At 47.8% G+C, this 12164-nt stretch overlaps 1 protein-coding gene across 5 annotated transcripts in view; it reads left to right on the top strand.

Annotated features, from left to right (window-relative positions):
* ZC3H12C (zinc finger CCCH-type containing 12C) overlaps window positions 1-7257 on the top strand; it is a 79810-nt gene extending 72553 nt beyond the window's left edge. For all 5 annotated transcript variants that reach the window (XM_071212320.1, XM_058289402.1, XM_058289401.2 and 2 more), the window contains exon 6: window positions 60-7257. In XM_071212320.1, the coding sequence (XP_071068421.1) occupies window positions 60-1453 (1394 nt within the window). In that variant the 3' untranslated portion in view covers window positions 1454-7257. The remainder of the gene's footprint in view (window positions 1-59) is intronic.
* Window positions 7258-12164: the final 4907 nt, after the last annotated feature.

The raw sequence follows: 12164 nt of genomic DNA on the forward strand, positions 1-12164 counted from the left end.
ACTGAATTTTCAGGATCTGGTAGAGTGCTCCTTTGCCTAATTAATGTTGCTCTTCATAGGAAAGAAGTGTACCTATGGACACAAGTGCAAATATTACCATCCCGAAAGGGGCAGTCAGCCTCAGCGGTCAGTGGCTGATGAACTCCGGGCCATGTCTAGAAATACAGCAGCCAAAACCTCAAATGAAGGAGGACTGGTGAAAAGCAACAGTGTGCCTTGTACAACCAAGGCTGATAGCACTTCTGATGTCAAACGAGGGGCTCCAAAGAGGCAATCGGATCCAAGCATAAGGACTCAAGTCTACCAAGACCTAGAGGAAAAGCTTCCCACCAAAAACAAACTGGAAACCAGGTCTGTACCTTCCTTAGTTAGTATTCCGGCCACTTCTACTGCAAAACCCCAAAGCACTACATCTTTAAGCAATGGCCTTCCCTCTGGAGTTCACTTCCCACCTCAGGATCAAAGACCACAGGGACAATATCCTTCAATGATGATGGCAACCAAAAACCATGGAACGCCAATGCCTTACGAACAGTATCCAAAATGTGACTCGCCTGTCGACATTGGGTATTATTCCATGTTGAATGCATATTCAAATCTGAGCCTCTCGGGCCCGCGGAGCCCTGAGCGGCGTTTCTCCTTGGACACAGATTACAGGATAAGTTCCGTCGCTTCCGACTGCAGCAGCGAAGGGAGCATGAGCTGTGGCAGCAGCGACTCTTACGTGGGGTACAACGACCGGCCCTATGTCAGTTCTCCTGACCCCCAACTAGAAGAGAACCTCAAGTGTCAGCACCTGCACCCTCACAGCCGCCTTAATTCCCAGCCCTTCCTGCAGAACTTCCACGACTCCTTAGCCAGAGTGCAGAGTTACAGTCACGACGAACCAAAGTTCCATCACAAGCCTCCTCTCCCGCACCTGGCCGTGCACCTGCAGCACCCGGCGGTGGGCGCGCGCTCCAGCTGCCCCAGCGACTACCCCTCCCCGCCCAGTTCCGCGCACGCGAAGGCACCGCACCTCGGCAGGTCCCTGGTGGCCACGAGGATCGACAGCGTGTCTGACTCTCGGCTCTACGACAGCTCTCCTTCAAGACAGAGAAAGCCTTACTCCCGCCAGGAAGGGCTGGGCAGCTGGGACCGGCAGAGCTACGGCGTCGACGCGTACAGCTACCGGCAGACCTACTCCCTGCCCGACAGCTCCACCCAGCCGTGCTACGAGCAGTTCACCTTCCAGAGCCTCCCTGAGCAGCAGGAGCCGGCCTGGCGGATGCCCTACTGCGGCGCGCCCGACCCGCCCCGGTACCAGGACAACCGAGAGAAGGTGTACGTCAACCTGTGCAACATCTTCCCCCCCGACCTCGTGAGAATTGTCATGAAAAGGAATCCTCACATGACCGATGCCCAGCAGCTGGCCGCAGCCATCTTAGTGGAGAAATCACAGCTGGGTTATTGAAAGCTGATGCATCTTTGTGGTGTTTAGTAGTTTTTCGTTCAGCTCAAATGCTGAGGGAGGTTTGCTACAATAGCACATGTGATCTCCTTCTCAGCAAGGAGGTTAAAAAGTATCCATTTATGTGAAATACTGTATCATGGAATCTTGTATGTACAGCCCCACATGATGGAAGTATCACAGGATTGCTTTACTTTCAAACTTTTTGTTTTGTTTTGTTTTTTAACCTTTCCTTTTTAAAGCTATATCCTTGGCTGGAAGTTTTTCCAGCTAGATTTAATAGATGTATCTGTGATCTTTGATATTAATCTTTGGTGCATCAGGGGTTTATATGCAGCACTTTTTATCCTTGTTTCATGTTTTATTAACTTGGTGTTTGTCTATCAATCGCAAGCAATTACACCTTCAGAATGTTGAACATTTGACTAGACCTAGCCAACTATTTTTTCAAGCAAAGCTTAATTAGAATCTTTTTAAGCTTTTTAAGTTATTTTTTATTTGGGGAAAGTGGGCTTCTTTGTGCTAGAGTCATTATTTATAGAAACAAAGTTATACTATAGCACTGACTTTATATTTTAAACCAAGTGTAAGTTACCAGTTTATGTTGAAATGGGTAACAGTATATGTTAGACTGATTTTACAATATGGCACTTTTCATTGTTTTATTTTTGTTTGGATTTTTTTCTAAGTAATTTGTTAATTTAATATGGTCGATTTAAAGGAAAGCAGATGCAATCAATGGGAAAAAGGTTTCCGTTTTTTTAATGACTAAGGCAAAAGCCGTAACTGTCACAGTTTAGAGCTTTGTTATCCAGCTATTGTGTGCTTCTAGACAGTAGAAATGGAATTGAATTCCTAGATTTCCACGAACCTGTATTTTTAATGTGTCTGTCTTTTTTGTTTTGGGGCACAAAATACTGGATAAAATAACCCTTTTGCAGTACTTGCCTGTTTTTAATGAATCTAATTATTCTCAATGCAACTTTTGTATTTAAAAGCTTTCCTGCTATTTATCAAGGCTGGCCTGAGGTGGTTTTATGAGTTGAGGATATGCAACGTTTATTGATAACTGCACTATGGAAATGGTGATGGAGGAGTTGTAAATGGTAACTTAACATTTTTGTAAGATACTGTATATTTTCCATTTTCCTGAAGGTAGTTTTTTTGGGCCTATTATATTATTAAGGCCACATTCTTGCCACAAATAGTGTAGTTTTAGATACAGACTAAAGTCTGTTCTGGTATTAGTAAGGGATATTTCTGGTTTCAAAGTCATGGGTTTTGCTAGATGCAAATACATTTCTGTTGGTTAAAAGATAGATTTCACAATCAACGGCAGACAGTTGTGTGATGGATGTAACTTGGATGGTCGCCTCCAGTTTTTGAATTTTACTTAGTGTAACAGAATCATTCAGATCTCTTTCTGTAGTCTGCCTAGATGCCTGGTTCTTCCAATTGTTCTGCTTGGCTGCAGTTGCAAAGAAAGCCCTGAAAAACCAGAAAGTACCTTTTACTGTTGATACAAATTGTATCTTTTTAACTATAAGAACTATTTTGATTTGTAGCTCTAGTTAAAACACAAATGTGTAACTATGATTAGACTTTTGGGCAACATTTTATCCCTTATTTAAATACAAATTTTTAAAGTAAAATTGAGGTCTAGAATAGAGTAGAAAATAAAAGTAACAATTTAGGTAAATAAAAGTGTCTGTCTTAGTTTTATATAATATATTCAAGTATTAAATAAATTTATTGGCATTTTTTTTCCTCCTAAAATTTATCTAGTGTGAACTTAACTTAAAATAAAGGTAAAATGCTGCCTGAAAATAATGTCCAAGCACCTTTGACTAGGATAGCATTTTCACTACTTATGTAACACTGTGTGTTGCATGAAGTAGAATTTGGGTATACAGTAAATGCTTCTAAAAGGCATTATGCATATTGACATATCCAATAATCTGAACCGTGTTCAGCAAACTTAATTCAGGAAAGTGGTGTTCTACACAATTATTGCTGTTGTTTTTTGAGGTGAGTGCGGCACTCATCTGTACCGAGAAATGATGCAGGGGATGCCACACGAGCCATTCCGAGTGGTGTCTGTCTGAGCGCAACCCTACTCACTTGTGAAAATCGTTCTCCTTGATTTCGTCAGTCACTCTCTGTAGAACAAGTTTAAATGTAGAGGCTACACCAGTGCCAAAAATAGGGTTACAGAAGTGTAGTAGCTATTATTTTAGTCATATTTAGGACTCTTTTTTTAGTACGAAATCACACTTTTAAATTATGTGTACAGGTTTTGCTTCATTTTCCTCATTCTTAGAGTTTTAATTCTTTGAAGGTTCTGCCAACCTTTACTGAATTTATTTCAGTGAGGTCTTAGGCGAAATGTATATCACACTTTTAATCTGGCCTTAGATGATTGACTATTATTTCTTCGTTGATGTTAAACTATGGAAAAATAATGTAGCCAGCCACCACCTGTACTGAAGCAATGATCTCTGACCTACCCATACTGAAATCCTTCACTAATAACGAATTGCGAGTTGCAAAATAGCAGCCTTCTTATGTCAAGAGGACAGTTTGTCCCTTTGTTTTAAATTACCAACATTGCTTCCAGAGTCTAAGAATGAGAGAGTTGGCAAATTTGAAGTACAGCAAATTCGTAATTAGCCAAAGCAATTAGTAAAAGGAGTCCATCTTGAAAATTAAATCCACAGCTGACCCCAAACCTTCATTTCTGCCAAAACTTTCTCCCTAATCGAATAGTTTACCAAACTTGCTAATAAGTAACCAGAGAGAAGTGTGTTTAGTAAGTAGTACAAATTGCCAGAAGTGGTCAACTGATAGAAGAAAGAGGATTCAGACTAGAATATTCTGCCCCTGGATAACTGACGGTTGACCGTACCTTACTCAGTAATTGGCCAGTCCGTTGTCTCTGTGCCTTAGTGCAGAGAGAATAGTACCCAAATGGCCAAATTCTGGCCCTTAGTATTCCTCCTTTCTTGCATGGAACACATACGTTTTTAGTCTCGTTTTTATGATCTCTGTATCTGATAGATTTGTTGTTGACCTAAACATTCGAAAGAAATGCACACCAGTATAAAATGTTTGGTACTGGTAGATAATTGAGCTTTGTGTTTTTATGAAAATTCACTTATGAGAAAATATAATATAATTGAAAAGAGTGTTTTATTTATCTATACATACATGCATATTTGTTATGAAGTATTAAAAAAACTGGGGGTTGCGTTGGATAGCTAACTTTCCCCTGGTAAAACTGTTTCTCTGAGGTGTGGATGACCAAGGATAAGATTTAGAACCACTTGAATGGGAAGCAGCTCTTCACTCCTTTTACTTCTGGTATTTTTAAAGAATTACATTGACAATTTTAATAGAATGTGTAATGTTTTAAAAACTTAAAGTAGTATCGATTATACAAATATTATTTAACGTCTTTTATGGATGTATGAATATGTATATAGACATTAATATATTTATAAAACAAATATACATTGGTATATTATAGCTGTTTGTGATAGGTGGGAGGGTGGCTCAGGATGTGTGTGTGTGTGTTAAAAACTCTGAAGCTGTTTTTCCCTGATTTAATGGTGTTTACAGTATCATTGGTTTTCAATTCTTTTTGCTAACACATATCCACTTCCTTATTCAAGCTAAAATAAGACACACAGTCTTCTGACCCTTCTGTCATTGTGTTACATCCTTGTTACGATGTTCCGATCATCTAACTCCTGGAGAAATCCTTGAATGACCTGAAGCGAAACAGTTATGGACAGAGCTAATGCTTCTGTTCCAAATATATTACAGATGAAAGCTTGGCTTTTAAGTTAAGCTCCCAAGGTATATACAACAAATAAAATGAAGGAAAAAAAAAAAAGATGGATTGCATACATTCATCAGAATAAGAGAAAGCAAAGTATTAATAAAAGTAAAGAAACACGTCCTTATAGATCACAGAGCAAGGGTTGGCAAACTTTTTCTGTGAGGAATAACATAGTAGCTATTTCAATATATGAGAATCATCTGTTCTCTAGAAACTCCTCAACTCTGCCTGAAAAGCAAAACTGTAGACAATATGTAAACAAATGGGCATGGCTGTGTTCAATAAAAGTTTATTTACAAAAACAGACAGCAGGCCACATTTCGCCTGTGGGCCATAGTTTGCTGATCCCTTCCCTAGAAGGAGAAACAAAAACAAAAGCAGGCATATTAAACAGTAAATCTAGATATATGTTAATAAAAAAAAATTGTGCATCAGTTTTCACTAAAACAGAATCTGATACTTATCAATGACCATCAAAAGAAGATTGCTGAGAGTCATACTGAAGCATGTTAATACATTTGTGTGTTTTTTAACCTGGTCACACCATTATTTATTATTTATTCAAAATATTCCCTGCGTTTAACCACCAAAAAAAGTATTCTGTAAAAAGATGTTATAGTAAGTATTGAAATTGTTCATGAACTTTGCATTTCTAATAGGAATCCATTACCTACTCTTTGTCTTTTAATGGCCTCATGGACCAAACATTCTATTGTATTTTGAAAATTATCATATACTTCATTTGCCACAAAATATTTTAAAGACTGCCATTCTTTAAAAATGGCTTTGAGGAAGATAAATATATTGTAATTTTACATACTGCAGCTTTATTCTGTAGGATTAAAAGTTGTGATTAGTATGATTTTAGCTATAATGTGAGTGTATTTGTTGTATTGTGACTCTCTTTATAAGAAACAAAGTGTATCCTTTGCTTTCTCAGTCCAAATCTTCAGTGTAGATATTTTAGGCACTTTCGGACTACCCTTGGTGAATGTTATTCTAAATATGATCACGTGTAATTTTAAATTCATTGAAAGTAAACACTGCTGAGCATGTTCACTCACGGCGCTTTCTAAACTGTGTTACGGCAACATTTCCATAAGAACATTAAATGGTTTTGAACATTGCCCTCCACATCAGTAGTTACACTCTTTTAAAAAACTGGAATACAACGGTGTGGCTTTTAATAGTATTTATTGTTTGAAATGATTATTTTTTTCTTTCATGTTGCCTGTTTACCTGCTTATTACTTCTGTTACATTAATACCGTAATGTATTAGAAGGGGCTTTTCCCCTCAGGTTTCAATGTTTCACATTTCAGATTTTAAAACAATTTAAGGTTTTGACCATGTGTCGGTGGAAAACCATCCAGTCGTACACATAACTTGCAGCGTCCACCGTGCAGGCCGTGTTCCAGAAGTGCCCTTGCTGTGTAGGTATTTCAGGTGAGTGCCGTCGTGAAAACCTCTCACCCCTTTCCTAAAGCAGCTTGTGTCCCAAGGGGAAAAGACATTGCAGAGCAATGGTTTGTTTTTATTTTAAAAATCAGTTTGGGATTTCCTTTTGTCTTCTGAAATTGTAAATTTCCTACCTAATAACAAATACCCACAAACGTTCAAACTTCTGCAGAGACATAGCTTTGCAAGTGTACCAGGTTTCTGGTTTTACCTTTTCCTTTTAGGTTTTTTCTCTTTCAAACATTTAAAGTAATTGTATTCTGATAATGAGATTTCCATTTTGATTCTTCAGGCCTTTCTTACAGTAAAAGTAAGGCAAAGAATATGTTTAGAGCAACCATCTGATAAATGGATAGGAACTTACTTATCCTTTGTCCACACTGTGTGTTTCTGTACTGGAATTTTCACAACTCCAAAAGCAGTATGTTAGCCCCACTGGAGCTCCATATGAAACACAGCTATGTAATTCTGCCACTGAGGAAAACAAATTAAAAAATTCATTTTTCTTATTGTGGTTCGTTTTTGTTTTGTGAAGAAATGGACTTCCTACAGCCAGCAGCACAGATAATAAAAGCATTCTCTTTCCCTCTAGTTCCAGGGCTTGCCTGGCGAATAACATTATGATTAAAATAGCACTGAGCTCATCTGCAGGACAAGCAGGTAATGAGAATTGGTAGAAGTTTGGGGGCCAGAATTATTTCATATGAAAAGTGAAATTAAAAACCAAGAATAAGTGTTCATACCCTAAGAGGGAGTATGTCGTTGTTTTGTATCTAGTGACTTCAGGTCTGGCTAAGAAAGTGATCGCTAAGTGCCCTGGTCCAACAGGTTTACAAGAAATGCTGGGTGGCACTGGTACCTCTGCTGCTGCTGCTGGCAGCTGCCAAGCCACGGGGACGTACTGAAAAGAGCCGCCCGAGCGGGCTTATGCAGTAATTTTGTGCACTTCACCAGCTTGGTTTGAGCACTGAGGTGTTAGAGGTTCTGGCAGGCGCTGGGGCGCAGAGGCAGGGCAGTGGGGAGGAGCCTCCAAAGCAGCTCACCTGGTGGTGGGGCCGGAATCTACAAGGCAACACAGTCAACATTAATAAGGGTTTTTAAAAAAAATAGCCTGAACACATCTTAATGAAGAGGCTGAAAAGCTTGGATCACTGTTGGGAACTGTCTGCTCGGGTGAGGGCAGATGGCTCTTAGGTGCCCAGGGCTGTGCTGGAATCCCAGGCCCTCAGATGTGCACACGAGTGCAGTGTTTGGGTAGATACTACACAGCATGCACAGTGCGCACCTGTCCAGCTTTTGAACCCGGTTGTAAACTGGCGATACCTGTCTTCTAGGCTTGTCACAAAACAGATGGTGGGGTTGGTGGGCTGAGGCTGATACAAGGACAGATGCAAGTGGGCACGTTGGGGCAGTGCTGCGCCCACCTCGTTCTTGCTGAAGGAGAACGAGCACTGCTCTAGCCCTACCGTTTCAGAAAGCTGTGTCTTCCTGACTCGATTTTTCTAAAAATTTTCTATTAATAATTAGCCTATTTCTGCTTTTTTGCCTTGAGGTTGCTGCCGTCACCCCTGTTCCCTGACTGCTTCTTTGTGTTATGGATCTTTCTACTCTGCATCTCTCGAGCATAGATCAAGCCTTGTATCCTCTAACGCCGTGTGCCCCCACTCCTGGGTGCGCTTCGCGTACCGCCTTCTAGGAACTGGAGATACTCTTATTTCAGGTGTGGCCGCAGTGCCGAGCCGGCGCGGTGGTCTTCCTAATTTACTATTCTGTTCTGTCCCTGCACGTAAGAATCTTACTTCATGGAGCGGGTTTTCCCCTTCATTGCCTTTCAAGCCATTGTTTTTCTGGTTATTTTCTCCTAAAATTGCCACTTGCCGTTGCTGGGTGTTCCTCTTTCCCCGTGGTTATCCAGGCCGTTTGGCTGGGGTCTTGGCGTCACCCACTGATGGTCGTTTGGGCTGCGGATCTGACTACGCTGCTTAGCGGCGCTGGCGGCGGACTCCGCAGTCCCGAGGAAGCGTCAGGAGCAGAGGGGCCGCGGAACCAGGCCTCCCTCCCGCAGCAGAGGCTCTGGCGGCTCCAGGGCCTCCTGGAGGAACACAGAAGATGAACAGACACGGCAAATGGAAAACCACACGGGAGCAGGCAGGAATAAATCAATCTTAAATAAAAGAAAAAAATTCAAAAACCAAAACAAACATTCGGGGGCAGAGGCCCCCAGCAGGGCTGGCCCTCCTTCCTCCCTCTCGATGCCCTGCCTGGAGGGCGAGGTAACGTTGGGAGGCGACAGCCCGGGGCGGCGCGGTCCAGTGCCCGCGCAGGTGGGGCCCCCTGGGGAAGGGGCGCTCAGGAGCATCCCCGCCTCAGCCTTGGGCGCCGAGTCTTCATTCGGAGTTTTAAAGACTTTTATAAGGATTTCAAAAAACATCTTAAAGTCTCAGTGTTGGAGATTCTGCTTTTGCTTTTTGCTTTTTGTTTTGTTTTTAAGATTTTTAAAGTAACCTTTAAAAAAAAAAGTGTTTTTCCCCAGACCCAGGCACCAGCCTCGCTGCCCCTGCCAGGTGTATCCTTGGCAAGTCGCCCAAAGGGAGGTAAGAAGGAAACGAGTTCAAACGAGGAGCCCCCCTGGTAGCCTGGGGGGGGGGATGGCTGCGTCCTGGGGAGCGTCCTCCCGCCCCGCACACCTTCCCCCGCAGGGCCGCCCAGGGCCGCGGGGAGACTGAGCTCCAGCGCCGCGCGGGCGGGAGGGCGCCGCGCTGAGCGCGCCAGCTAGGAAGCAGAGCACAGGCACGCTCCAGTCCAAGTTCAGGGGCGCTGACGACGCTGAGCGCGGGGAGGGGGCGTGGGGGCTGCAGGAGGCGCTGGCCAGGGAGCAGCAGGGGAGGCACAGCCCCCACCGGCCCCCGCGTGCCTCTTGCCTAGACGCCCATCATCTCATCCTGGTCCCCAGTCACCCGGGAAGGCTTCTCAACTGTCCTCTCGGTTTCCCCAGCCAGAGGCCGCGTGGGGACACTGAGATCACCCAGTGCGCGGGGACGGAGCAGGGGAAGATGGCAACAGACTCGAAAGAGCCCCCTCGACTCCCGAAAGAATCGAGCACACACACCGGTTCCATTCCAGACCAGGAACAGGGAGCGCCAGGAGGGCGGGACGCCTCCTCGGTCCTGGTGGGAAGGGCGGTGCGGGGACCAGTTTAACCCAGCCGCAGCCCTCCTTGTGCTGTTAAGAAAGACATCCGATCCACCAGGCCCAGGCTCTAGAGGTGCAGGGGCCCGACCGGGGGTTAGAGGAGGACAGCGGGGCCCCAGCCGCTCCCCTCGGGCCCAGGGGGTGAGGGAGGCAGGCGCCCAACTTGCTGGTCCGTTGCGCAGCAGGGAGCTTCCCGGGACGACTCCTGAGCCCGGTTCCCCAGCCTGAGGGAAACGGACCAGCCGCCCGCAGGTGCCTGCCTGAGCCTGGCCGGCCGGGGTCAGGTTCGCCTCCCCTCCCCGGCACCCAGCCAGCGGCCTGGCCGCGCAGCCCCGGACAGGTGCAGGGTTCCCGCCTCCCGGAGGAGAGGCCGCAGCGCTGAGAGCTGCTCGCGAGCCCAGGCCACGCTCCGCGGGGAGGCTGGGCCAGGGCCTGGGGCCCAAGCGGGGCCCCATGTAAGTCCAGTTCCCCCCCAGCCCGTGACCGGAGCGGGGCGCTGCACCCGGGCCTGGAGAACAGCGGAGCCCCTCCTGGGGGAAGGGACGGCGACAGGGCCCCGCGGGGGGTAGCGGGCTGGTCCCGCAGGCCCGGCTGCCGACCTCGTGCTGGCGGCCACGGTGCGCCCGAGCAGGCCCCGCGCGGAGCTCGGCCGCTTCCTTTAGTTACAAGGAACGCTGCAGGGGCAGGGGACGCGCTCAGCCACAGCATCCGCCCCCGCGGGAGGTGCGGGGCTCGAACCCGGGCCTCCTGGGCCTGTGCAGCTGGCCCCCGGGCAGTGCTGATGCGCAAGGAGTGCCCTGCCACGCAGGGGTGTCCCCCGCGTAGGGGAGCCCCATGCGCAAGGAGCATGCCCCGGAAGGAGAGCCGCCCCGCGGAGAAAAAAGTGCAGCCCGCCCAGGAGTGGCGCCACACACACAGAGCTGACGCAGCAAGACAACGCAACAGAAAGAGACACAGATTCCCCGGCCGCTGAGAATGCCAGGGGACACAGAGGAACACACAAGGAATGGACACAGAGAGCAGACAACGGGGGGAAGGAGAGAGAAATAAATAAAAAAATATTCAGTAAATAAAAGGAATATTTTGGGAGTAGATGTCGCTCAGATGGTTGAGCACCTGCTTCCCAAGTACAAGCTCCTGGGGTCAATCCCCGGTACCTCCTGATAAAAAAGAAATTCCCACCCAGCCCCCAGGCTTGGCGACAGCAGTGAACGGGACAGCCGTGCGGAACGCGCGGGCCCGAGCGGCACCGCAGAGCAGGCCCTCCCCGCCGCCCCCCACCCGCCAGCTCCCCGCTCTCCCCACGGCCGCCCTGGCGGCCCCCGCGCCTCCGTCCAGCGTGGCGCTCGTCACCTGCCCCGCCGCTCGGGCCCTCGGGCCCGGGCCTCGCTGCCCGAGGTGGCCGGGGCGCCCTCGGAGCTCTGCGACGGGAAGGGCATTCCTAGAGCTGGGAAGCGCCTAGGCTGGCCGGAGCCGGGCTCCCCAACCCCGCAGGCCGGGCAGGCCGCCCGCACCCCACTGCCCTGGTAAGGCAGAGCCCCTTCCCCTCGCTCCCCCTGCCCCCAGCCCGGGACAGGAACGGGCCCAGCTGCCAGTCCCCGGCGTCGCCAGTCCCCCCGGCCCGCGGCCACCCACACTCCGCGCCTCCTGGTCCCTCCAGCATGGCCTCCGCCTCCCGGTGGCGCGAGGAAAGACGGAGGGTGGGCTGAGCCGAGCAGCTGGGCCGCTCCCTGAACGCCTTCCGGTTCTACCACTTCTGAGCACCCTGGGGTCCCGGCCGGGGTCAGGGGGAGTGGGAGACGCGGAGGTGGGAGGGCAGGGAGCCGTGGGGCCTCTGCGTGCAGCCCGGGAGCAGAGCCTGGACATGCGGGTGGCCGCGGGGACTTGCGTGAGGGGTGAGCGCGCAGTCTCTCGGGGGCCTGCTCCTCACTGCGCCAGCAAACGCGCCAGCCTTTCTCAGAATTTGTACCAAGCTCTCCATTTCTGCCTTGAGGACACCCTGTGATGGGCTTGCCCAGAGCTGGGCCTGCGGGCTGTCCCAGCAGAGGGGCCCGCGCCCCGGGCTGCTGCCCTCAACCCCGAAGGAACCAAAACCGGCTCTGAGCACCCCCAGGCTGGATCTATTTAGGGAGAGAAGTACCAGTTAATTATTCCACAGGTGTAGATACCGAAGCCCAGTGATGCTAAGTGACTTGCCCAAAGTCACACAGCGAGAAAGGGGAGA

Source organism: Dasypus novemcinctus, chromosome 27 (genome assembly GCF_030445035.2).
Source record: "Dasypus novemcinctus isolate mDasNov1 chromosome 27, mDasNov1.1.hap2, whole genome shotgun sequence".
Lineage (NCBI taxonomy): Eukaryota > Metazoa > Chordata > Mammalia > Cingulata > Dasypodidae > Dasypus > Dasypus novemcinctus.